We start from the raw sequence: 26,369 nt of genomic DNA on the forward strand, positions 1-26,369 counted from the left end.
TTCCCTATAGCAACTTACATCCTTTCCTTACCTTATTTGTTTTGGATTTTCTGTTTAATTCATTGCTCCCTCAGAATTGTTCCTCATACTAAAATGCCACAAGACAAGACAGTGTACCTCTAATTTAAGGTGTCGTTACAGTATGTCTTCAAACACAACACTGGAATTTAGTCCTACGATCCAAGAATGAGTGAAAAATCCTAATAAAAAAAAATGGAACAATCTCACCCCAGAGTCAGATTTTGGTCCCCATTGTGCAGTCCGATGATTCAGACTATTTTGCTCCAGATAAGGTGCAGCTATCAGCACGGCGCTCGCTTGAACTCTCTCTTTCTTTTTGCCTCCGTACACACGCTTCAAAAAGGCACAACAACTGAATCAGGTCACACGCGTGCACACACACGTACTGACACACACACACATACTGACACACTCATGACTCAATGACAGTGACAACGCTGGGGATGATGTGTCTGTTCTTTCAAACACCCTCGTATCTGATGACACATTTCAAAAACATGCACCGCATCGGACACCGGTGACGTTTCAGGAGTATGAAGTGTGTAATCTGTGGCTGGCGGTATTTTCTAGAACTGCAAGTCGGGTCGTTTTATTTTATGGCACAGAGAGGACCGGAGTTGCCGACTGGTAGCTCCGAGTGACTGATATTGAAAGGATGACCTGCCTGAGGGGCACAGGGAGGAGGATGGAAGAGGTAGTGTGTGTGTGTGTGTGTGTGTGTGTGTGTGTGTGTGTGTGTGTGTGTGTGTGTGTGTGTGTGTGTGTGTGTGTGTGTGTGTGTGTGTGTGTGTGTGTGTGTGTGTGTGTGTGTGTGTGTGTGTGTGCGTGCGTGCGTGCGTGCGTGTGCAGTGGAGAGTGAGGTCAAAGCCATTAGCCCAGCATAAAATAAGAGATTGTGCCGAACAGTCCAACAACAGAGCCGATCCTGGCTGGTTGGTTCTTCCCTGTGGACCCACACACAGAGAGCAACAGAGGGAATAATGTAATTTCAGCACGGCTCACTCCATTAGCCTCTGAAGCTGCCCTGTGCTCACACTCAGAAGAAAAATGTGTTACTGATGATGTCAATGCTACACAGTTACACATAAAAAAAAAAAAAAAGACCCCAGGTCTGTGCAAAGACTGATTGCAGTGGTTAACTACTTTACTTTGATGTACACTGAAAAGATGGCATGCACATTTACTCAAGTACAGTGTTAAATGTGTGCACTGCATTTAAGAAAATATATATTTTACAATTCAAAGGGAAATCTTGCACTTTATACTCCACTACGTTTAGCTTATTCGACAACTTAAGACTCAAATTTCCTTTTAGATGAAAATATTATATGCTAAAGATATCATGAGCTAATAAAATATGAGGCAATTTTCAAAATAATAGCACAAAAGAGTGTATGACAGGGTTAAAACAAACTTCACCTTGACCGACTACACCAATGAATTCTGCAAAGCACTCGTACTGACGACTTTCTGAATGAAAAGATACATTTCTATAAGTATCTTTGCAGATATTTTCTGTGCACCACTTTTACTTGAAGTATTACTTGCAGTATTATTGCAGTGCAGTGTTGCTACTCTCTCAATATCAATACTTCCCACTTTTCCGCACAACTCAGTCATCTGACGGTGTAATAATGTTGTTATCGAACATTGTGTCTGTTGCATCATCACCTTCTGGAGCTTCATCTGTCTCTGGCTCACATGGAGCAACCGTCAGTTAAAGGCTTAGCAGATGTTTGTTTTCTGATACGTTGGGTTTATATTTGTATGAGCTACACGGAATAATAATAGCAAATGGACATTTGTTTGTTGAGTATGTCCTTTAGCAGTGCTTATCCTAAGACTTATTGCAGTTTTACAATAATACGTTTGTTTTCTGGGAGGAGGCAATGCTTTAAAGCAGGGGCCTTCAATGTTTTTCAGGCCAAGGACCCCCAAACTGATAGAGAGACTATATATAGTGTATAAAATTGTGCTTTATATTAAACTGGGCCTTGTGATTTGCACAGCAGCGATAGGGGCGGGTCCTCTTCTTTGTGTGCAGGAGGCTTGGAGGGACAGGTCCAGGCTAGTCTTGCGCTGAGTGAACCGGTGTCCAGCTTGAGAGAACTCCTTATGTGTCGCTGAATGTGTGCATTTCTGACTGAAAGATAACATCTTCTGCTTCCATTTATCCATTCGCTACAATATGTTGGATTCATGTTAATGTGTATTTAAAGACATTTAAATTTGTGGGGAAAAAATTGGGGGAAAAAAATTGTCTAATCAACCAAATATTTCACAACCCCCTGCGGTACCTCCGCGGACCCCTAGACCGCTGCCTTAAAGGCTAAAGTCGGGGAACAGAAGTCTGTATGAACAATAAAACCAAAGATTACACGAAAGAGTATAACGTGTATCTGTGGTTGTTTTTAGGTAAGTCTATTATTGTAAATCGTACGTTTTATATGCACCATGACATCTGTGACTGAAGCATTTCTCATGTGTCTGTGTTTACGACAACTGATGAAATGTTAACGCTTGCTTTGGGAAAATCAGGTCAACACTGGAATCAGTGGAAATATAAGAAGGAGAAGTATGAAGAATACAAAGCAGATCTGACAGAAAAACAACAACAACAAAAAAAAGAACAACAACAGTATGATAGCCAATGCCATTTAAAGGTGCACATCAGGGATTTAGTATCACACTTCTGTGAAGGCAGGTCTAAAGAGAGACGGTGTCGAAAAACAATGGTCAAAATCAAAGCAACAAAGGATGAGATATCCTAACTTTTAGTCCAGAATGTGGGGAAAGCTACGGAATTGACAGATCCCACAGATAACGCAGCTCAGGAGCATGTTTCTATAAATTCTCTCTGACTGTTAATATGCTCGTGTTTTTCACTGCCTTCTTATCTGCTCACAATGTTACATGTACAATATTGTACCTCTGACTATTTACAACAAAACCAAATGTTTTCTAATGCAGCTGCTCATCTTGTCTAATGATACAACCGGACGTTTCCATTCAAGCTTTGGAGGTTTTCTTCACAGTACCAACTTTTGTTTTACTTCCGGAACCCTGAAACCAAGATGTGACTTCAGCCACTTCTATTTCCTCAGATTTCATCAAAAAGACATTTAACAACTGTTTATATAGGCTGAGCAGCTCCACCTGTATCTACTGAGACTTGCACTATCGATCAGATTTTTCAGTGATTATTCAAATAAATCAAATATGGAAACATTTTGGACCTGACACTACAGAACTGAGAAATAGACATTCAAACATTGAACCGCCTCACGGAAACATGAACACAATGACAGAATGAATCTGAGAAGTCACCTTACTGAAGAGAGCACACTCTAGTGAGTTAATTATGTCAGCTATGACTATGACAAACAAGAGGCTCTCTCTGAGAACACAGACCTACACCAAGGACAGCAGTCCACTCTTCTATGATTTGCAACTCTGCAAACACAACCACTGTATACTGTACTGGTTCCAGTTCTCCCCTATAAAAAAAAAAAAAAAAACACTTTCCCTGAGTCCTCTATACTGACAGCTTGTTGTATCAAGTTTGTACATGTACATGTGCATCCCAGAGGATTGCTGGTAACTGCGAATGTGGATTGTGATACGGAGTCATCATATCTCTAGAATCTTCCAAAAAATGTTGTCACTACTGCACTTTACTACCATCTACTGAAATTTAAGATGTGTGGCGTTTAGTCGGCCAAATCCCTTATTTCACAACAGTAATGAAAATAATACATTGCAATGTAATTCCTGGATCCGCCCTAGGGTTCAGAAAACTTCCATGGGTTTGTCCTGCACCCATGCTACACTGTTCCACCAAGTCTCGTGAAAATGGAGCCAGTAGTTTTTCCATTAACCTCAAACAAAACAAACAAAAAGAAATGCACCAGAAATGTAACCTTGGCAGAAGTTAAAATATCAGCTGAAGCTAAAGCTAAAGTAACATTTGAAAACAAGACCTGTGATTATATCGGATTAACTACCTTCTGTTTCAATGTCTTCTTCATGGAGTTACAGAATCACCAGCCAATAGTATGTCCTCTTTACAAGTTGATTCCTCTGTCTGATTTGTTGTACTGCCGTTAATAAGAAGCATTCTGCATTCAGTAACATTGTCTCTGTCAGTGATCTGATGGTACCAGCTCTTGAAAGGAACAAAATGATCAAATAAAATTGATCAACAATCCACAGAGACTCAAACAAGAAGCAGCAACGAGACAGCTGAGAGGAACTGGGAACACATGCGGGCAGGATGCTGACATTAATAAAAGGTCAACTAATGTAACACTATCAGATGATGTGGATGTAAGACTAACATTACTTTCAGTCAGATATCATTCATGTTGAGAAAGTTCCAGGATTAATGTTGAAATATCAGTGTGGTGATGATTTACGTTTTGGACAAAAGGCTAAAACTATTAGGTGCCAAAATGACCCCAGGAAAAACTGAACCTCGTCAAATTTACAACATGGTTTGCCTTAACGTGGGGTTATGTGTGTTACAGTCAAGTCAATTAAATTAATAACATGTTTCAGTCATTTGAATTTCATTTTTGGGTAAATTACTGCTGTTTTTCTGTTTTTATAAAGTGTATCCCCTACTCGACATGCGGATGGAGAGTGCAGTCATCATGCAACCAAAAGAAAAGAAAAGTCTTCTTTTAATTACCTCTGTTTATCTGTGTATTCTATTCAGTCTATCCCATCATTCATCATTATTATATCGACACCCTTTTATTTCTCTTACACAAAGAGTAAGTTAAACCGTGTGCTTCATACTAACAGCTTCTAAAAGAGTATTTCTTCCAAACGTACCTCCAGGACTTTCCCGGTGATGTACTTCTTGCAGTTCTCACACTGGATGCCGAACATGGCGTGGTAGTCCATCTCACAGTAGGGGATCCCGTCCCTTTCAGAGCAACACAGGACAAGACGGCAAATCAGAGGCAAAACAGGCCATCAGATACGCTTCACATCACACAGGAGACACGTCAGAGCCTCGGAGTCCTGCACTCAGCAGGTGTTCAAGAAAGGAGCTCCATTATGATGAGTCATGTTTCGATCGACTCCTATTTAGAAATGTATGAAGGATTTTAATGAATTCTGATCAAATAAAGAGGAGGTGTGCAGTACATAAAATCACTGCACTGCATCTACTTTGTTCTCTAGCTGGACACTTTGCTCCGAGACAAGCTGAAACTGTGACATAGAACCAAATTCTTATTTCCAAAAAAAACTAACATTTACTGTATGTATATACTGTACAGGAAGCTAAACAAATAAAAGGGTAAATGCAAGGTTGAAAGACAAGGTGTTGCAGCAATAAATACAAATAAACTTTACCAGACCTTAATAAATATTGTGTGGTCAAAATGCAAAATGTGCTAAAGAAGAGCACCACCGAATAAACTATCTTATCAATCGTAAACCTACAGTTAGCCGGTGGAGACTGGTAAAAGCTTGTGTAATATGTTTTCAACTCTTCCTGAGCGCAGTGAGATACAACGCGATGAAATGAAAACATGGATTTCCCTGTGGCAGTTTTACCCTCAGCAGGTACAGATCACAGTAAAGATACAAACAGGAAATGGTTAATGGGGACTCTGTATGTCCCCATGGAGTATCAAAAGTGAAATAAATTTAAAAAATTTGGTAAAATTTGGTAAACACGCATTTTACAATTCAGTCATGGTGAAACACTCCACAGCCACCTAGGTAGGTAGGTAGGTAGGTATATACTTTATTAACAGCTTTTTAAAAAATAAAAATAAAAAAAATAAAAAATAAATAACCTACCAGCTCAGATCACAGCCATTTTCATTTATTCAATATTCAGGTCTTTATGACCTTCTACAATCATTCTCTATCTGACAAACACTTGCCTCGATAAAATAACACTGCAGGATCAAAGGGCACAAATTATTTTTCTGTATTATTTCCCGTTGCCTGATACTGTATACTTGAGATTACAGGTACATTAAGACTGCAGACCTGAACATGGATGGAAGAGATTTTGAAAGCCTAACTCGTAAGAAGATTTGTGACCTCCATGACTTATCATCCAACAAGCTCAAATTCACCATCACTAACAGCATTAATGAAGTATTGTATTTATTGTGATGTATTTCCAAGAGACAGCCAGACTGACTTACTTGCTGATGTACTCGGCATTGAGCACCTTGTTGCAGACTTTACACTTGAAGCAGCCCAGGTGCCAGTGTTTGTCCAGTGCTACGAGAGACTGTTCGTTCTTGAACTCCTTCCCACAGCCGCAGCAGTCTGCACAGAGCACACGGGAAGGAAGGAACACAGGAATGAAACTAAAGTGCCGCATGTCTGCGAAGATTCTCAGTCATCCAGGTCACAGGATGTAAGTGTCATCCAAAGGAAAGACTTTTAAAAGCTCATGTGAAAGGCTTTTTCTCCAGTTGCCTTCTGATAACACTTTAATATACTAAAGTTGACTTTCTCTGAGTGGTAGAGTTCCCTGATTTAATTGAGTGAAATAACAAAATGAACAAAATGCATTTTGCTGTTCTGAGAGGGGAACACATTTTAAGAGTGTGTCAGTTTAAGGAATGAAACAATCACTTTGGGTCTTGCGATGATTAATGCTTTTAAAGAGACAGAGACGGAAGAAGAGCACTGACTGTGGACGGCCTGTATGGGTGCGGGGCTGTTGGCAGGGAGAGGCTCGGTGCACTTCTGGCAGATACACTCCTTCCCATTAAATGTCACTCGGTCGCCGGCCGGGAACGGCTGTCTGCAAACAAACAGAAAACAGGAGGAACATCAGACGAGGGATTTGAGTGGAACTGTACAGTTTGCGTGGAGGGTGCTGATTTCCTAGAATTAATTTATTCTACTCCTCTGAAATAAGATTTAGATCATCACAGGATATAAAGATTGATTTAAAAGCCACATAAAATCACGTGAGGTGGTTTTACTGCAGACCAGGTGAAATCCTCCCACACCACCTGAATAACTCTTGACATATACTGATGAGGGAGGAGGGTCCATCTCATCATGAGGGGATATTGCTGGACAGTTTGAGCAAAATGCCAGACTGTCAATACTTTTGAGAAATGTCAAGCAGGGCTGTAGCCATATTTTCAGAAATGCTGAAGTCCACATTCACCAGAGGAAACCTGCACATCAACATTTTCATAAAACTTTATTGACTTTGTATTTTACGAGAGAAGTTGACGATTTTTGAATAGTAATCTACTGGGGCCAAAGGGTTCCTGGATCCCACCCCTACTGGCCCTCAGTAGTATTGCACTTTAAGGCACCTCAATCGCTTCCCTTTAGACCTTTTAGGCTACATCAGTTTGGGAGTTTTCTTTACGGCAGTATCTAGTAGCCATTTAAGGAAGTACAAAGTGCTCACGCTGACACTATCTTCACTCACCAGCCAAAATCCCTTCAGAAACAAATGCTGTGTACACAATGAAACAATGATAATGTCTCCTGGTTGTTTGTGCATGCTGCTTCACCACAGCTGCTGTCACAGAGTCAAATAGAGAAGGAATAATGATTCCTTGGCAAAGCGGATCTCTGACTCACTGCCACGTGCCGCATCCTACTGCTTGGAAGTGTGATATTAGAGCTGCCGTCACACTGTCGCAGCCAGCTACTGAGGGAGGGACACGTCCAGACTCTGCGACGCTGAGATTATAGGTTACCCAAGAATAAACAGCCAGCAATGGCAAAGTTTTTACAGCTGACATTGAGTCTTCAAATCAGTTTTAAAGTTTTGGTTACAGGGTGGAGGCTTGGCCTAAATCTACCTCCTACCGCACTGTATGTGAAACACTTCTTTATTATGGTACCTTCTTACACAAAATCTTTAGCTTAAGAGGGGCAACGAAAAAGTTCAGAGACGGCTCCTGTTGCATGTGAATGGAATGCAGCACCACGAAGTGCATGTTGCGGTTAAATGCCGGTGGACACAGAGGAATGTGTAGCACAGGTGCGGATGTTGATCCCGTAATGTTACTTGGAATACTTACTGGGTTGTAGCTTCCCTCTGCTTCGTGCAGCGAAGTGCTGCGCTCTGTTCGGGTGCAACAGGAGCAGTCTCTATACTTTTGATCAAACTTCATATTTCATTCATCAGTATCCAGTTTGAGTCTAGGTATTTGTATACTAATTGCTATGGTAATTCTGTTTATTTTATTTTATTTTATTTTATTTTTTGGGGGGGGTTGCTATCATTCTGGTTTAATGTTGTAAAGTTTCTGCTGTTTATTTTGATAAACAGTACGTTATGAAGCAATCGGGTCTTACTGAATCAAAAGAAGCGAGTGTGGATGGACGCAGCGGACTTTAATGTGTTAAGTGCCATGAAATAACCTGTGTTGTGTTGCGATTTGGTGCCAAATAAATACAATTTGATTGAAATGGGTTTTTATTTTTCTATTAATTGAGCTCATTTAGGTTGGATTATTTTCTGTTTTTTTCTTGGTACATCACTGCATCAGTGTTGGTGTGAACTGACCTCTGATAGTGAAATGCAGGCACACTACACGTGTGAAGTGCATGTTGCAGTTGCAGGTGAATTGCGAAGTAACACAGACACAGAAAACACCCAAGAGATACCCCGACTGCCAGGGTGTAAAAACGCAGATAGCCACCATGACACACACACACACACACACACACACACACACACACACACACACACACACACACACACACACACACACACACACACACACACACACACACACACACACACACGATGTATCATCTCCAACTGCATCTGCTTTCTTTCCTCTGCCCTATTTTAAACCGCTCACAGTGAGTCGCTGTGTTTTAGCACCACAAAAGCCATATTTGTTATAAGAGAAGCACAAGAGTTTGATGATCACGTTACAAACCTCAAATGCCACATTGGAACATTCTGATCTCAGGTTCAGCATTGGGATCACCAACGTATGATAGGAGGGACACACATGCACACACACACACACACATAGAAAACCCACCCAGAGTTCAAAAGACACTTAACACGCGAGCTGTGGGAATGAGCTAAGTAGCCGCACTGCCTGACCACACTTAAAATTCCGGCCTGAGAGAGGCTCCCGTTACCTTCCTAGGCCTAAGAAACAACACCGGTCTCACACACACACACACACACACACACACACACACACACACACACACACACACACACACACACACACACACACACACACACACACACACACACACACACACACACACACACACACACACACTGGACAGGAGAAGCATGCACATGGCTTGAAACAGGTGAGGATGTCTGTATGACATGTAGTGACACGTGTCTTCATGTGCTTTCCTATACATGTGTACATGTATGTGTATTATAGCTGTATTTGCTTGTAATGACACCAATACTGTAAGAGTTCTGCTGTCGATGATGTGTGTAAAAAATTATTAAATAGCTCTCTCCTCGTTTTGATTTGGAGCTCTTTCATTTAATGGAAAGTATTTTGAAAATATTTTTAAAAGTTATTGTTTGTAAAAAATGTGCTCTACTATTTATCTTGCCTTGCATTTGCCTCTTTTTTTTTTTTTTAGAACAGCCTCAGTGTTAAGGCACAATAATATAGAGGGAACCTCACAGAAAATAGCAGAGCTAAATGGTGTTTACTAATTTCTAGGAGATTGAAGGGGAGTGAACATTTTGTTGCTGATTTTTATTATTGCATGATGTTCATCAGTTGAGGGGTTCGGTTCAGCTATCATAGAACTTTATGTGCTTAAACAGCACTTGTGTTCCAGCCATGTTTCTTCAATTTCATGCGAACATGATATCACATCTTACTGCTGTTTAAGTCAAAGATGTGAGTTTTGTAAGAAAACATCTTAAGAAGTAGCTGAATCATACGTGAAATAAATCTGGTTTGAATTTTTACTTCCCACATGAGTGATTCTTACTTGCATGAAGCGCAGACGAAGCAGCGGGGATGGTAGGTCTTCCCCAGAGCGGACACTACCTCCCCCTCGATGAAGTCCTGGCAGCTGAAGCAGCGAGTCCCGTACATCCGCTGGTAGTCCAGAGTACAAATATATTCACCCTGCCGCACAAAGAAGCCTCCCTGAGCCAGTTCACAACCGCACACTGGGAGATGGGGGTTGGAAGGAAGGGCAACAGGGTGAGAGAAGGAGAGAGGGGAAAAGGGAAAGGTGGACAAGGGAAAGGTCAAGAGGAAGATCAGACAAAACTCATAATGAAATACTTTAAAACTGAAAACTATGAAATTACAAATACATCCACTGAAACATTACTGACTTCAAGCTCAGTCCAAGTCCAAAATCCCAAGGACAAACATCAGGTTGGTTCTGGCTGGTGTCTTTTCTAAACACAGCGAACTGACCTGGTGATATATGAGCTATTTTAGTAGCTTTAGCATCCTTTAGAAGCATAGCTGTTGAGATTGCAATACTGAACATGTATTGTATGGACACTGAAGATGTAATTTTATAGTGCACAAAACATTGTAAAAAAAACAACCATATGTTTTAAATGTTAAGAGTCCTCACAGTAGCCACTGTGCCACTATTAGCAACGTGACAAGGACGTCACCCATGAGAGTTTATAGTTGCCAGGTGGGTCTTGTAAAAGTGAAGTGGTGGAATTTCTTGGTGTTTTAACCCCTCATGCCCGAGGCAAATTTTTTAAAATGTTCACCCGATGAACTTTCCGCAAGTTCCATCAGCAACAACTTCACAGCTGTAAGTTCCAAAAGGAACGACCCTCGGCTCTATAGATATAAGACCATAGACTGCAGCCTATAGAAAATAGGATGTAGCTTTCGGGTCTGAAAGGTAAAGTGGACTGTTTTCCAGGTACTTAAAGTACACTGGATGTTTCCATACTTGACAGCGTGAAAACATAACAACCGAAGTGTTGGTACGTAAGTGTACAATTTGAGGCATAGCACCGGTCTGCTACTAATAGTTGTTGTAGAAGTCTTTGTTCAAAGTTGGTGGAGGCCATTGTTGCTTGGTTTCCTGAACTTCTGCTGCTTAATCAAGCATTTTATCAGCTTCTATCCTGCTTGGACTTCAGACTCTGTTTTGCTTGAAAGTAAAGTTCACTGCTTCACAATCTGCCTCCATGTTGTTCATCTTGGTTTATTCCTTTGTTGAGAGCCTGTTCAATAATAGTGCCAGTTGCGTTTTAACAGATATGACTTCCTGGGACAAAGACCTTCAGGGTTGACAAGTTTTTATTTATTCTTTTTTTTTTTAAGGAAAATCTTTGGGGCTTTTGCTTTACAAAACAGAAAAACACATATAACCCTATATGGTGTGTAGACATTTATCTGAAAAGAAATAAAAGGAAAATGATGCATTGTGTTGAGCAGAGCCAGTTTTCAGTGATTTTCAACCTGCTTTAAGGGCCAATAAATCACCCAGAATGTGTGTGTTATTAGCGTGTGTGTGTGTGTGTGTAAATACTGCACCGTGTCTGTTTGTCTGGCTTTCAACAAAACATAACAAGAACTTACAATGATTACACGTGGTAACCATAGCAACTGCATGACATCACGGAGCCACCACGCCCTGAGGGGGAAACCTCGCTTTATTTTTCCACTCCTTTAGCAAAAACAGAACCCCTCCTGTCTTTCTTTACTTCTGGAAAGAACAGCAGGAAAGATAAACGAGAGATGTTTGCGCTGCTTGGTGTCGTGCCCGGCGCTGCTCAGTGAACTTTTAACACACACTTAAACATCCTTTTTCAACCTGGCAGGGATATGTGAAGGTATGAGGTATCACACACACACACACACGCACACACACACACACACACACACACACACTGAATGCTTTACAGGACACGCACATACTTTTGCAGGTGTGTGAAAAGAAATGACCAGGCACATGTAGAAAACGTGCATGCCGTCGGTGCTGGTGGGTATCCCAGCTCTCATTAAGGCCTCAGCGTGAGCTGATGTCCGCTTCACTGGCAGCAGGCTCAGACCAATAAACACACATTTCTTACCGGCACCACAATAACAGCCCAAGTGTCTGTGCACAGACACCAGTTACAGACCCGTCCACCTCATGGGCTGCAATCGGTACCTTTTTAATCTAATCACACCAGGTTCAGTGACAGTAAACACCGATATCAGATTTATTCTTCTTTTACCCAATTAGAATTGAACATTAACAATGTAACAACCATCACAAACCTCGACTGGTTACACTCGCTGTCGATGTTCTTATTTAGACGACAGATTTAGAGATAGATTTTCTCTAATTCTGCCGTGATGTTGCACAACTTCTAAATGCATGTGGGATTAAGCATGTGCCTACGAGGATTAGGAGAATTTAAAAGTGTCTGACATACACTGTTGTCAAAAAAGACGGGTTTACAATGCCTGTGATGTCTTTCCTTTGTCCCATACACTAAAGTGAAACAACAACATTTCATATGTTCCTGCTCGTCGGGTACCAGTCCGACACTCCTTCCAAATTTCACCCCGTGTAAACTATGAACTTGTTGGACAACTTTTGCACAATTTCACTATTTTATCAAGCCCTAGCAGGGGTCACGGTATGCTAATAAAACAACCACAACAATACGAGCAGGAATGTTTTCCTCAGGAAGTGGAGGACATACTTTCCAGCGGCTGCTACCGGCTCTCTTACATCCGGTTCAGATGTCTGGCAAACTGTCCAGAATGAGATCATGTTCAGGGCTGATGGAGTAAACACCAGCAGATGGGAAAGCTGAGTGGATTGATGGATGGATGGATGGATGGATGTATGGATGGATGGATGGATGGTGGGAAGGATGTTGGGAAAGATGAGATACAAAGAAAAAGAAGAGAACGCCTCAACGGCTGTCTTATATAACGCTCTGACATAAAAGTAATTATGGGGTCATGAAGGGTTTTGAGTTTTAAAGAACTCTTTAAGACATCGTAACTTTCCACAGAGGATCCACCAAAGAAAAGTTGTTTAAACAACGTTTCTAAAAGTGCAATGATGCTAAGCTAAATAGCCATGAAGAGGCAAAGTCTGACACTACATTGAGCCCTTTTGCCCGACACTGTGGTTGAACTACAATAATGTAATTGAAGTTCCCTACTTGGCAGAAGCATACGTTTGGGACTGGGGAGCTTAAGTCAAACTCACAAAGATAAGGATTGGAAACTTGACTTGGACAGACTGCTGTGAGACTCAGCAAAGTACCATGTTTTGACGGTAAAATCCTAAAACAATAAAAAATAACTTTGCCAGTGACATGATTCTCTTGAATGACTTGAAACTTGTCTGTAATTACTGAAAGGATATTGACTTGAGACTTGCAGTGACTAACTCAATACTTAATCTGAACTTTGGTCTAATGACTTGAGATTTCCCTTGCATCTTGTCTCAAGTCAATCCAAACTTAATTTGAAGCTGTTTTAAAAGACAAAGATTTTCTGACAGGCTTTCGACATTTGTCACACATGGAATTTCACTTGAGACTTGTCTTGAAGGGTTTGATTTCCCTTGACTGATTTGACTTGGACTTGTCCTAAATGACACGAGACTTGATTTAAGGTTTAATTTGTGCACTTCCCGAATTGAGATTTAGACCTGTCCTTTGCCTGTTCAGGTAAACCTCTGAAGAATCTCTTCAGACAGCTCTGAAAACTTGAAGACTCGAGATCTGACACGTACTGGGCCAAAAGAATTAAAAACAGCTCTGCCACGTGCTGGAAGAGATATGGAGACAGAAATCCTCACTCAGTCCTGAGTGCTGTTTCCAATCAGTTCCTTTTTTAAGCCCTGTATGTTCATACCTGCACTTCCAGTTGGCACTTAGGCTTCTCCGCTGACTGCATTATAACTTATTTGCTTAAGAGGCTCAGCAGCTGGGCCCATATGAGTTTAAGTTGGTGCCCATCCATCATTTAAAGAGCAAACGTAAACCATTGCACCCTTCTAGAAGTGATTGAAAACCAAACCATTTCATGTTGTTTCATCTGCAGTACAGCAGCATGGCTCACTGAGAAACTTGCCTCTAATGCCGACCAAAGTTTTTGCCCGAGTGTGTTACATAAAGAGAGGAAGACTGAAGATTTTCTTTCAGCCTTGTCCCTCCTTGCTAATGGAAATCGTCAAGGCTGACTTCGCCTCATCCCCTTCTCGTAGCTTTCATCGTTCCTCTCCATTGGTCTGTAATCCCTCGTTCACGTGGGACGTGTTAAAAGGAAGGGAGAGGTTGAAGAAATGAAGCACAGTCGGATGTGGAAGTCAGTAAACTGGGTTTAATCAATCAGAAAGTGAAGTTCACTTTCAAAGATGCTCTTTCAGAAATGATAGTAAACAGACTGTGAAAAATAATACATTTTTGATAGTTATTAAAAAAGTTAAAGTACGCAAGTAATTCTGTCTCATAGTAATGTACTACAGCTTCTCCCAAGGGAATTAAAGTCAAAACACCCGTGTTGACTTATTTGGGTAAAATTGTGATGAAGAGAAATGTAATATTTTTCTGGGGATGGGGAACACTTGTGCCATGAAAACTTAGCGCTCAGATATGACTTCCACAAATACAGTATATCCAAGAGCTGTTTAATCTTCTTTTGAAAAATCCCAATATGCACAATAGTTGCAGCGTCATTGCACAAAACAATGAGGAGAATATTTGAGGGTTTTAGCATATAAAAGGCTTTTCCACTTTGACTGGAATGAGATTCTCAGAGTTACACTTAATATGTCACTTTTTAATGAGCAAAGAATTGTTAAATTACAGACATCAGCATCAGCCATTCAATATAAACACAAGAGAATCAGAATCAGCCTTAAAGCCGACTAAAAACTGAACTCAATATTATGTTCAAGCAGTGATTTCATCATTTTGAAACCATTCCATGTCCATGACAATAGGGGGTGTGTGTGTATTTTGGTTCTCCCTGGACTTGAGCCTGGCCGGATGAGATCATAATGCAGCTAATAAGTCATTTTGTCCTGAGACTCAGCTGAGAACAGAATGTGTCGGGAATACATGCCTGCAGCGAGCTAAAACTCCAGTGAGTGCCTGCAGGGTTTGACCTTTTGAACTCTGGGTTTTGTGGTGCTCGGGAATGTGTGTATGAATACAGGACCGCGTGCTCGTTGGGTTTTCCAAGGCTAGTAACGCTTTTATTTTTTTTTTTTTCTGTCACGCTACAACCCACAAGTATGTAGAAATCTGGAAAATCTAAAAAAAAAAAAAGCTTCTCTTGAACTCAACTTTAAATTACATAATTAAAGGCAATAACAGAAGTAACATGGATACTAGTTCTCAGATCATTAGTGTGAAGTATAAAGGTTAAACTGCATAATGAACATGATTACCACATTTTCCAAGGCTGAAAGGCAGATTACTTTCAGGAAACTGATTACTTCCATCTCTGAAGGCTTATCTGTGAAGTCAGTTACATAATGTGAATGTACTCAGAGGCTCTCGGAGGGATTCAGTGTGTTGTTAAATCTGCTTCCTCCGCAGTGGAGGATCTCACTGTCAGGTCTTTTCTGCTTTTCCTCAAATTCAGCATGTAGAATCAGTCAGGAAGTTACATGCCTAAATGGATGAATGAGCAACAAGTTTCCTCTGTTGTAACTTATAAATAAAACATGGTGCATCTGTTTTATTCATCCACAAACAAGATCTAGAGAAAAATAGTGGCAGATTCAAAGGTCTGGAGAAGATGTAAGAATTACTTAAAACCATGTGTTGGGGGTTAGGGCTTAAAAAAAAAAGAAGAAAAAAAAACTCATACTGTATGTAGCTCAAGCATGAAGTCCTTTAAAAAGCTGGTACCTAATGGCTTTTCAGATTTGTAGTTCTGTTCATTTTTTTTTCTTTTTTTTTGTAAGATTAGTTTCTGATTTAAAACAATCAATATTCAAAGCAGCATTATTAATACTTTTATATTGCAAATTATTCATATGAATATGTGAAAGGGTCATTTGTATGTCTTGGTACCAAGCTTTGATACTTTTATGGCACCGACTAATTTGATTTGAAACTACTACTACTAACTCCAATTGATAGTTTGTGTATGAGGTGTTTTCGGAAGCATGTGTAAATTGCAGCTACAGAAAATACACAACCAACCACCAAACTGAATGAAAATTTAAACGTGTACCTTTTCTCTTTTTTGTTAAAGTAGATTTTACAAAATTGTTTTCAAAAACAGTATCGTTCAGGGATAAGTGTCAAGGTGAAAGCATTGGTATTGGTATCAAACATTTCTAAATGATACCCATCATTTGTGGTTAAAAATCCACTAGAATTTTGCAGGTTCTCTTTATAGTCTATATAGCATAGTCTCTTTCAGCCCATTGTTTTGGTTTGACTTTATCTCTAGCCACAGAAGGCACCCATTTTAACACAAAAAGATCTGATGAACTACTGTAATTGATTCGCCACATATTCAGCAATATAAAGCTAACTGAAACAGTTAGCACCTAACTGGTGATCACAGTGGAGCATATGCTGTGACAGAAGAAGCTGCTGATATCAGAAGTTCATTGAAACCAAAACAAAGCTAAAACAGAGTGAATCCTAAAGTTGCTCTGTGGGTGTTAAATGGGTAAATTAGAGTTGGCTCACATGTTAGCTAAACAACTTCAAAACAAATCAGTGATTTTTGACTTCAGAAATGAAAATAAATACAAATTAAAAAAAATACTAATGCAGCTTCAAATCAAAATGTTGCCAATTTTAGACAGTTAGTTTAGGAAGTTGGTGTACAACTGTGTGAATTTAGACACAATTTTAGATTTGAGAACTTCCTTTGTTAAGTTTTAGATGTAAATAATTCTAATCAAATTCAGCATCCCTGAGTGGAGAATTAACGAGCTCCAACACCTCTGTGGACGCCTGTCCAGTGTGTGTGTCACCGAGAAAAACTGAGAAAATGTATCATTGTAACACATTGCAGCTGCAGAGATCTTATTTACTGACATGACATGGCGTCAAAATATATGAGCTGTGATGTTGAGGGTGACCTTGACACTACCTCATGTTTCACAATGACTCACTGTGTGCGTGAGCAGAGTTAAATATACATGTGCTATGGGATTTCTGCTATGAATGCGTGACCTTGACTGCAACTCATGTTTTACAATGACTCACCATCCGTGTGCATGTGTATGTGTGGTGGGATGGTCGATGTTGGGCGTTGATATTTCACTTAGTGCATTTCCCGACCTTGACTGTACTCTCTTTAGCCTGTTGGCATTGATTTGGTCGGCTAATGAGGCCGCACTTGAAATAAAAAAAAAAAAAAAGCCAAGGTTGATTCTTCAAGGTAAATGCATCCATATCTGCAATGACTTAAACTGCGAGCAGGAATCGACTGTAATGAGACAATAGGCAGGGGAGGTCTGTTTATTGTCTGGTGTTCTAACACACTTGTAGTTGGATTTGAGATAACACACAACCCAGATTATTTAACCATTTTATTTGGCAGTCCACCTGAAAGTCGTTACCCTTAAAGAAGGAGGAACGAGAACAAGAAGGAGAATATCATTAAATGTCAAGGAGAGCCCTCAGACATATTTATATTGTGGTCAGATCCCTTAATTGAGTAAAAGTACCAAAACCACAGTTCCAAAATATTCCTTTAGAAGTAAAAGTCCTCCATCTAAATTGTACTTCAGCGAGAGGTATGCAGTAAAATATGGACCATATATCATTATACATAACTTTATTAGATTGTTAATATTCAAATGTTAACACAACAAAGTGTACATTTGATTGTTAAGGTCGAGCTTAATCTGAAAAAGTCTTATTCTAAAGAGTAATAACAACTCAAATGTCATTTCTATGTTGGAGTAGAAATTACAATAGTTTCCTCATAAATATAGGGAAGTTCAAAGAAGTAACAGCGTTTAGTCAAAATTTTACATAAGCATTGTATTGGAATTTTAGTTGTAACGATAGCAAAGTACATTTATGATATATACCAATCCAAATCATTTGACCCAGGTTATACGAAAGTCATTTCCCCTTTAAATGTTGGATCTCTCCCAGGAATGCAGTTTACCACTAAAAATTGGATATCAGAATATCCATGTTGTCTATGATTAGATTTTGATTTGTAAAACCTTAACCAGACAAACAGAGCAAATTAAACTGTGTTAAAGGTGCAAATGGTTAGAAATCTGACAAGTATGTAAATTAAATGACTGCACAGTACAGTCAATATATCAGGTTGACCTTCTATATCGTTTAAGTGAGTGTATATGCTCCATTCCCCCCTCCCTCCCCTCCCATACACATGTGTTTGTGAGGTCAGTACCAATGACGAACACACACTCCCCCCTGGCTCGGTTCTGTTCAGCTGGCTTCCAAGAAAGAGACAGTCCAATAGCCAACACCCTGCTGAGAACATCACAAGTATCTGCTATTATAACAGCTCTGATGCAACCATGAGGATCTCCACATGTGGCCAGCAGCATCTGTTCCCTTCAAAAAACAAACACACTCTGACAGATGTTCAAAAAAAACAATGCAATTCATAAATATTTCCAAGTCCAAGCTGTAATTTCACAAAACACACAGGAAACATCATTGTGACATTTTACTTTGCCGTTTATTGTTGTCTGCATTTATTCAAACACAAACTCCTGTAAGCAAAAGCAACAGTTTTTAGTTTGACAGTTCACTCCTCAACTTGGAAGCAATCTCAGTTCAAGACACACACGCACACGCACACGCACACACACACACACACACAGTCACATGGTCTCAATCAGTGGATGATGTTTGTTCAGTTTCCATGGGACCATTATTCCAAGCATTTCTTGGAATGTTCAGCCATGTTGGCTTCAAAGTTGAGTCTGACACTTCGGGGTTGACAGTCAGATTGTACTATATGCTGACAAACCCTGTGTTACATAATAGAAGGGTTGAAACAAGCAAGTAATTGACTCCGCTAAAAAGGACTTAGATGAAGATACATCATGTCTCAAAGGTACAAAGTTTGGAAACATCCATTGTCTCCAGGCAGCGATGAACTGATGCTTAAAAGTCATTGTTTTTATTCATTTTTTATGATGCTCATGTGGCATTGGGAGAAATAGACTACACCCACTTCATGAATTAAACTGTTTTTAGCTTTATGGAGCAGCAAGTGGAGTGCAATAAAAAAAAAAAAAAAAAAGATACCACTCCTGCATTAGTGAGTGTTCTTGAATGCTTGTGAATGCGGTGCGTTGCTGACAAAGAAGCGGCACATGTGGAAACATAATGGAGTTTTTCTGGAAATAAAAAAATTCCAGCACTTACACTCTACATGTTGCCTACATTAGGGTGTGGCTGCATATTTTTACATATGAGTATTCTCCGTTGTGTTCACATGCTGCCTGAACGATGTGATGGCTCTTATATGAGAGCAAACGCACACGTGGGATAAAAGTCCGCCTGAGTTGTTTGACAGGTCATTTTGTCTGCAGCTCTCAGCTATTGATGGTGTCTCAGTGTCGGCTTAAAGTCATCTGAGAAGCAGACATAATAGGATACACAGAGACAGCCACAGTTGGTACCTAAATAAAACACACTTCCTCAACCACACAGCCCAGTGTTGACGGCAACAACCATGAAAACAGCAATTAGTGCTCATCGAATGCTCCCAAGCTAAAAGCTGCAGTAGGGACTTTATATGTTGGGACGTGAGAGCATGAGTTAGTTCCAGTATTACAATTTTTTTTTTAATGTACAATTTACAAAATTTAGAAAAACTGTTTAAAACTGTTTTGCGCACCTTGCTTCAGGACTTAAATTTAGGGCTATGTAAGGAACTGTTGATCCATTACATGCCAGTAAAGCCTGGACTCAATAAGACTGCCAAGATGCTCTGTGCTACTGTGGCACTAAGATGTTAGCAGCAGATCATTTAAGTCTTATAAATTGCAAGTTAAAGCCACTGCACATCAGACTTGATGCGGCACATCAAATAATCTTATTTGTATGGTACTTTTCATACTCACAAATATATTTATAGTGATTTAACCATGAGGTACATCGGGAGCACAGCAAGATATAAAATTGAAAAAAAAACAAAAAAAAAACAGATAAGATAAAAAAAAAAAAAAAAATCATGTAAACAGAAACAGAAACAGAAAAATCAGGGAAAGACAATAGAGGCCACCGGGAACATCAGTTAAAACCAGGAAATGCATAGTGTTTCTTAAGAATGCATTAGAAAGAGGAAACAGACTCAACTCTGATGTTCTTAGGCAAGTTCTTCTTCAGCCTAAAAGCCCTGATCAGCAGTAGCACAGCATCCACTTGTCATTATTCTGACAACAGGGACAGCTAAGACTTGCCTGGCTCCACCAGACTATTGCTCACAGCTTTGGTTTTCCACTAATTATAGTCTGGACAGTCTGTTCGCATTAAAATTCGCTCAGCAACTCTTAAGGGCTGACCAATTAGTGACCAGTGCCGGTGGTGAAGTGCGATGACATTGAAGTTGTGTTTTTTTCTGTAGCATGTATATAGGAGCACTTTAGTGTAGCTGAGAGCCTCCCCATTAAATATTCAAAAGTCATCTGTGTAAAAATTAACGGGAACCTACGAATGAGGAAGAGCATGTTCAAAGTGAATATGATAGGTTCCAGGACTGAACCCTGGGGTACTCCTCAATTAATCAACTCTCAACATCCTTTTGATTCTTTATGGTTTGTCCATCCTTGGAGCACTGTAGGTAGGTTGCGGTCACTACTTACAGGAGTACCCGACAAGCATTGCCGTTTCGAAGATGCACGGACGCAGTGCTTTGGCCTCCACAGATTTAGTCTTTACACTTGGTCAATTCTCTCACATCCATTGACTGACTCATCTAATACAAGTATATCCTAGACCTTAACATGCACCACTGTTACTAGATGATCATTTCATCATGTCTCTGAGTTGTCTACTGCCTTGTAGAATAAAAAATACCATTAATAAATTTGTCTTACAACAAGGGGTCACTGGAGCCCCACATTTCATATTTGCCCCGGGTCCCTTGGGCAAGTAAATCCAGCAGTGCAGATAAACAGTGCACTTACAAGTTGCTAAAAACACTCAGGCTATGTTTACTATTAGCAGCCCAGAGCAACCTTGATGTTAGGCCAATGCTAAAGAGGCTAGCATCAGCTCATATCAACTTAATGCTCAGTGTTAATTGCACATAGCTGAGCATTGATGTTTCCTCACTTCAGACCTGGCACTGTCACCCTCCTGGCTAACACCCAGGCTGGCTGTAATTGGCGCTAATACAGCGATAGAGTCAGGGGTCAGGAAACTCTTCCAGGTTCCTCATATCTTTAATACAGTGCAGTTAGTCAGAGGAAAAGCAGACCTCGATGGACTGTGTGTTTATCGTCTGTAAATCAAAGGGAAGATATTTTACCTGATTTTTTTTTTTTCTAATCTTGAAGAACGTGCAAAGAGAAAAATCTGACATCTAAATGAGCACTGTTCTTTGTTGAACTTGGCTGCTAGCGCTGAGTCAGAAGTCTTCTCTTTTCTTTGATGTTCAGTTATGAAGTGCAGATACAGCAATCGAATCGCTACTCGGCCTGCTACGGTTTATTTTATTTCCATCCCCGAGTTTCACATTCCTGTCAGTCCACAGCTGGAAGTTTTAATAGCAAACAGCCCACCAAACCCTGACACTGCCGGGATAATCAGCACATTTAATAACCCAAATTAGTTGGAAATTCAATTAATGGACTCTGGATTTATAGATAGGAGGAATGGCCTGGAGTTTTTCTGTGGGACTTGGGTGGGGTGAACAGTCCCCTTTCATAGGTCCTCTGACTGATGTAGCTACATGGTATTAATACACCTCATGAATGCCCGACTTTAAATGAACCAGTCCGTGCATCCTCATTAAGCCCTTTTGAAAGGGAGCCAAATAACTTCATCCATAAACAAACACAGGTTGTTTGTCCCTTAATCATGACCACCATTAACTGTGAAATAATGAGTTTCAACTATCAACTTCTGATGAATTTCTGTGTGATTTGTAAGTGTGATCCGAGGCGTGTAATCAGTGCAATTTGCTCATTATTTTAAGTCAAACATAAAAGCTCTTCGCGACAGAACGAACGCAGCTCAATTAGAACACGAGAGTCTCACTCCTTAATAGCTGCACAAAAACAACACACTGTGGTTCAATTCATTTTTGACTAATCGGGTCTCTTTATTAAGCAGCTGCAAATTAAAAGAAGGAAGCACTGTTTTTTTTTATTAATTAAAATATTAGAAGATGTGAAAATACAAAGTAGTGATGTGCATTACCTTCTGCCACAACATTTTTGTTTGCCATATTGAAACAAAAATGCACTTGAAGTTTTACTTTTGTATATGTATTTTTAACAGAATGTACATGGTGTTTTATTTACAAAATGTAAATAGTGTGAGAGTACATCATATTATTATCAATAATGTTACTGAAGCAGCAGTTTATTTTGCAGCTGGTGGAGGTGAAGCTAATTTCAATGATTTTATATACTGTTAGGCATTTCAATTAGACACCAATACACTGTTTTTTTGTCAGCTTTTTGGTGTATAAAATGTGTAGCTGTAAAGTGGCTATCACATTTAGCTATATGGGATGTATTAGGGTGTAGTGCTGCAGTTGGATTTGTGGTAGTTAGTTGTGCTCAAGACATCTCTCCACCAAAATGGCAAATCAAAAGCTTTTATAAGTAAGAAGAAGAAGCCTCGACCAATCTATGATTCCACACCATTCTCAGCCAACCAATCACATTACTTTCTTCCCAAGATCATGTTTGGCTGATTAAAAATCCATAAAACAGGTAACAGAGCTGTGTTCACTAATTTGTACTTCACTTTCTCCCAGCAGTGAACTTCATGAGTGTTATTATCATGGAGAAGGAAAAAAAAGGCCAAATCTATAAAAAAAAATAAAGTCCAAATTGTGATGAAGTGGAATAATTCGTTAAGGTCATGCTTAAATAAGAGGATCACTAATTGCATATGACTTATCTCATCATTAATGCATCATGGAAATGCACACACACTGCTGCCTCATCCCTTGTTCATGATGTTGAAGAAATAGGAGGAGTAGGAGGAGGTGGTGTGGTGTGGTGTGGTGTGGTGTGGTGTGGTGTAAATGTACAGACAGGGAGTCTGCTGGTCAAAGAAAGATTGAAGGTGATAAACTGTAGGAAGCTGCTGATACTGACCCTGGTGGTCGCCTAGCAACCAGGGAGTGTGTTGACAATAACAGCGGTCTGACACAAGGCTCGTGCTGAGAGCCAGAGCTGGGAGGGGTGCAAACACACACTCCAGTCACATGCAAATAAAACCAACCCCAAAAACATGAGACCCACACCCACCCGTAAGCACAGCACACACACACACACACACACACACACACACACACACACACACACACACACACACACACACACACACACACACACACACACACACACACACACACACACACACACACACACAACATGCTCACATTTCTGACACTTGCAGCCATCCACCAGATATATATACATAGAACAACCCCCCACCCCTATCCGTAATCACAATACACACACCCTCTCCCAGTCTTTAACTGCAGATATGACCAACACATCAGCACTGAGTTTGGAGTGAATTTCAACTTATTGCTCAACTATTAATAACATTGTAATCAGTGTTGCCAGCAGGATTTTAATTCAATGTGTGCGCAAGATTTCCCCTCTGCTAGGTAGATATTTTATGTTAATATAGCTACTTACTCTGTGGTTCTCTCAATGCTGCTATACTATCACTTATACAACGTATCTCTTCTCAAATGCAACTTGAGCTTGTGTATGTGCAGGTTAAAACCGTAGCATCTTATATGCTACTTGCATTTGACATGGTATTTGTCAAATAGTCTCACAGGTATTCATTTCACATTTTCACCTTGTATAATTATGGTTTTGAGTAACAGCTCATGCAATGTAGGCTATCTGAATTAGTCTTTTTTTGAAATGTTCCAAAACTGCATATTTTGTCAAAAATAAATATAATGTGTACCAATCACTAACATCTATTGAACTTGATTGCTTTAATTTTAAAAGTTATAAAGGAAGAAGGCATGCTTGGAAATGGGAGGGCATGGGCCCAGGAAAAACCCCTGCACCGGGTTTACTCTCCAGCAGATAGCCTACGTCTACGACACGAGCGAGTTAGACAGCAAAGAGAGACTGATTCATGTTCTTCTGCACACAAGTTACCATCGCAACACCCCATTAAACTCTGATTAGCCTATTAGCGTCATAAAGTTTGTGAGTGAATGGAGCCAAAACATAAGACAGGATCTGCATGTGTCACAATTTGATTTTAAAGAATGAATATTATAAAAAAAAAAAAACTCACTCCAGGATAAGTGCTGCCTGCACTGGTGATTGCGGTTACAAATGATTTTACACACAATAATGGATTGGCGCAAAGGTGTGTTAGCAGATTCTTGTTTGTGTTTAGTCATGGTTAAAATCCTTACAGAATTTAAACTATTAAACTATTTAAAGTATTAAATGGAATTTGAGGGCCAACAATGATAATGGCTAATCAATTTTACAAATGCAAAAACGTGAAGATGAAAATATAGATTATGTAATTAGAATGACAATACACCAATATTTAGAGAGCCTTCACCATCCAAAAACAAATAATTCATAGAATGTTTCACCTAGACATTATCCGATTATTGACTAGTATGTACAATATGTGTTACATGTAATTTGAAGACACAAGGCCAATTACACTTTAAGTCATTTCCTACATTTAGAGATTGTTTTTGGCTCATTCATAACAATTAATTGCAAGCATAACAAGTATTTGTATGACATTTCCATAAATTTTGCTTGTCTTCTTTATTTCTACCATATTAGGAAATATGTTTTCCTGGTTTGAGTATTATCCTATAAGCTTTACAGTATTTATTCTCATAAAAATACTCTCAAGGTTGTCTTTGCCATACAAATTTGTGTCTTTTATTTGTCAGGTTGCATATAATAGATTCTGTTGAAACAAAAAGCTCTTTAACAATGTCCTTTATGAAGTATATATATATATATATATATATATATATATATATATATATATATATATATATATATATATATATATATATATATATATATATATATATACTGCCAGCCTAACATACACAGTTTAGTGTGTGGTTTGTGGTTTTGGGGTGAGAGCACACGGGAGAGGTGAGACTTGGCTCTTCCATACCTTTGCAGGCGAAACACTTGATGTGGAAGTGTTTGTTCTGAACTCGGAGTGCCTCCCCTTTGCAGGGCTTCCCACAGTTCTGACAGGGGATCGGCCCTCCTCCTCCTCCTCCACTCTGCTTCTGTTTCTGCTTCTGCTGCTGGACAGGGCTGTGGACAGCCTGCTGCTGAAACACTGCAGGAGACAGACAGGGACAGGGACAAGGCTGATTTAGATCTTAATCTAATACATATAAGGCAGTAAGTACTCTGTGTTGACAGAACTGACCGTTAAATGACATATATCGTGAAGAATTTGCACATGTTTAGCTTGAAAATATATAAAATGATTAAAAAAAATATGGCTTTAATCCAAAAATACCTGCTTTAACTCAGTGACCCCTTTACTCATACGCTGTACATTTGTCCCCATTTGGTTCTTCAAACTTCATGCACCATTCTTTTACTTGAATAAACAAATAAATCTAACTTTTTTTTTATGATGTCATATTTCACTAAAGTCCTAAAACACTTCTTTGATCGATAAATATCAAAAACATCACGAACATGTCACATCAGACGAGGTTTTAAAAATATAAATTGTCTTTCTTTCTCTTTGTTTTTTGGCTCACACACACACACACACACACACACACACACACACACACACACACACACACACACACACACACACACACACACACACACACACACACACGCGTGCGCGCACACATACACTCAAACACCTTTCTTTTCATTATTTACTGAGACATCAAGTTTTCATCCATTTACACCAAATATTGAAATGGTTTAAATACATGTTGGGGGTCTATTTGTGTGGTTTGAGCCCCAGACGACCCTCCTTCACAACCCTCCTCATGACCAGGGTTGAACGTGAGTCTGACAAGGTTCAGTTTTTACATGAAAGCGGTCTTCAGAGCATGTTACCAGTACAAAGTCTGATGGTTTGTGTTGTAAAGTGCACATGTATGATGTGAATACCTTCCACAAATAAACTGCCAAAAAAAACTTCTAGATGATCGCCTGCAGCATCGCCACAGTGTGGACTTTACCTGCCATTCATTCCTCAAAGTACAAAAAACGTTCACTTTTACTCGTGT

General features: G+C 39.7%; 1 protein-coding gene across 8 annotated transcripts in view; it reads right to left on the reverse strand.

Moving 5' to 3' along the window:
* ablim2 (actin binding LIM protein family, member 2) overlaps positions 1 to 26,369 on the reverse strand; it is a 105,815-nt gene that overhangs the window by 44,400 nt on the left and 35,046 nt on the right. For all 8 annotated transcript variants that reach the window (XM_069721873.1, XM_069721868.1, XM_069721865.1 and 5 more), the window contains exons 2-6: positions 25,271 to 25,444; positions 9,970 to 10,153; positions 6,693 to 6,805; positions 6,195 to 6,321; positions 4,858 to 4,951 (exon numbers count right to left, since the gene is read on the reverse strand). In XM_069721873.1, coding sequence (XP_069577974.1) covers positions 4,858 to 4,951; positions 6,195 to 6,321; positions 6,693 to 6,805; positions 9,970 to 10,153; positions 25,271 to 25,444 — 692 coding nt within the window. The remainder of the gene's footprint in view (positions 1 to 4,857; positions 4,952 to 6,194; positions 6,322 to 6,692; positions 6,806 to 9,969; positions 10,154 to 25,270; positions 25,445 to 26,369) is intronic.

The sequence above is a fragment of the Brachyistius frenatus genome, unplaced genomic scaffold, assembly GCF_029030835.1.
Source record: "Brachyistius frenatus isolate BFR_SWC_R1_liver_20210118 unplaced genomic scaffold, ASM2903083v1 Contig_275, whole genome shotgun sequence".
NCBI classification, from domain to species: domain Eukaryota; kingdom Metazoa; phylum Chordata; class Actinopteri; family Embiotocidae; genus Brachyistius; species Brachyistius frenatus.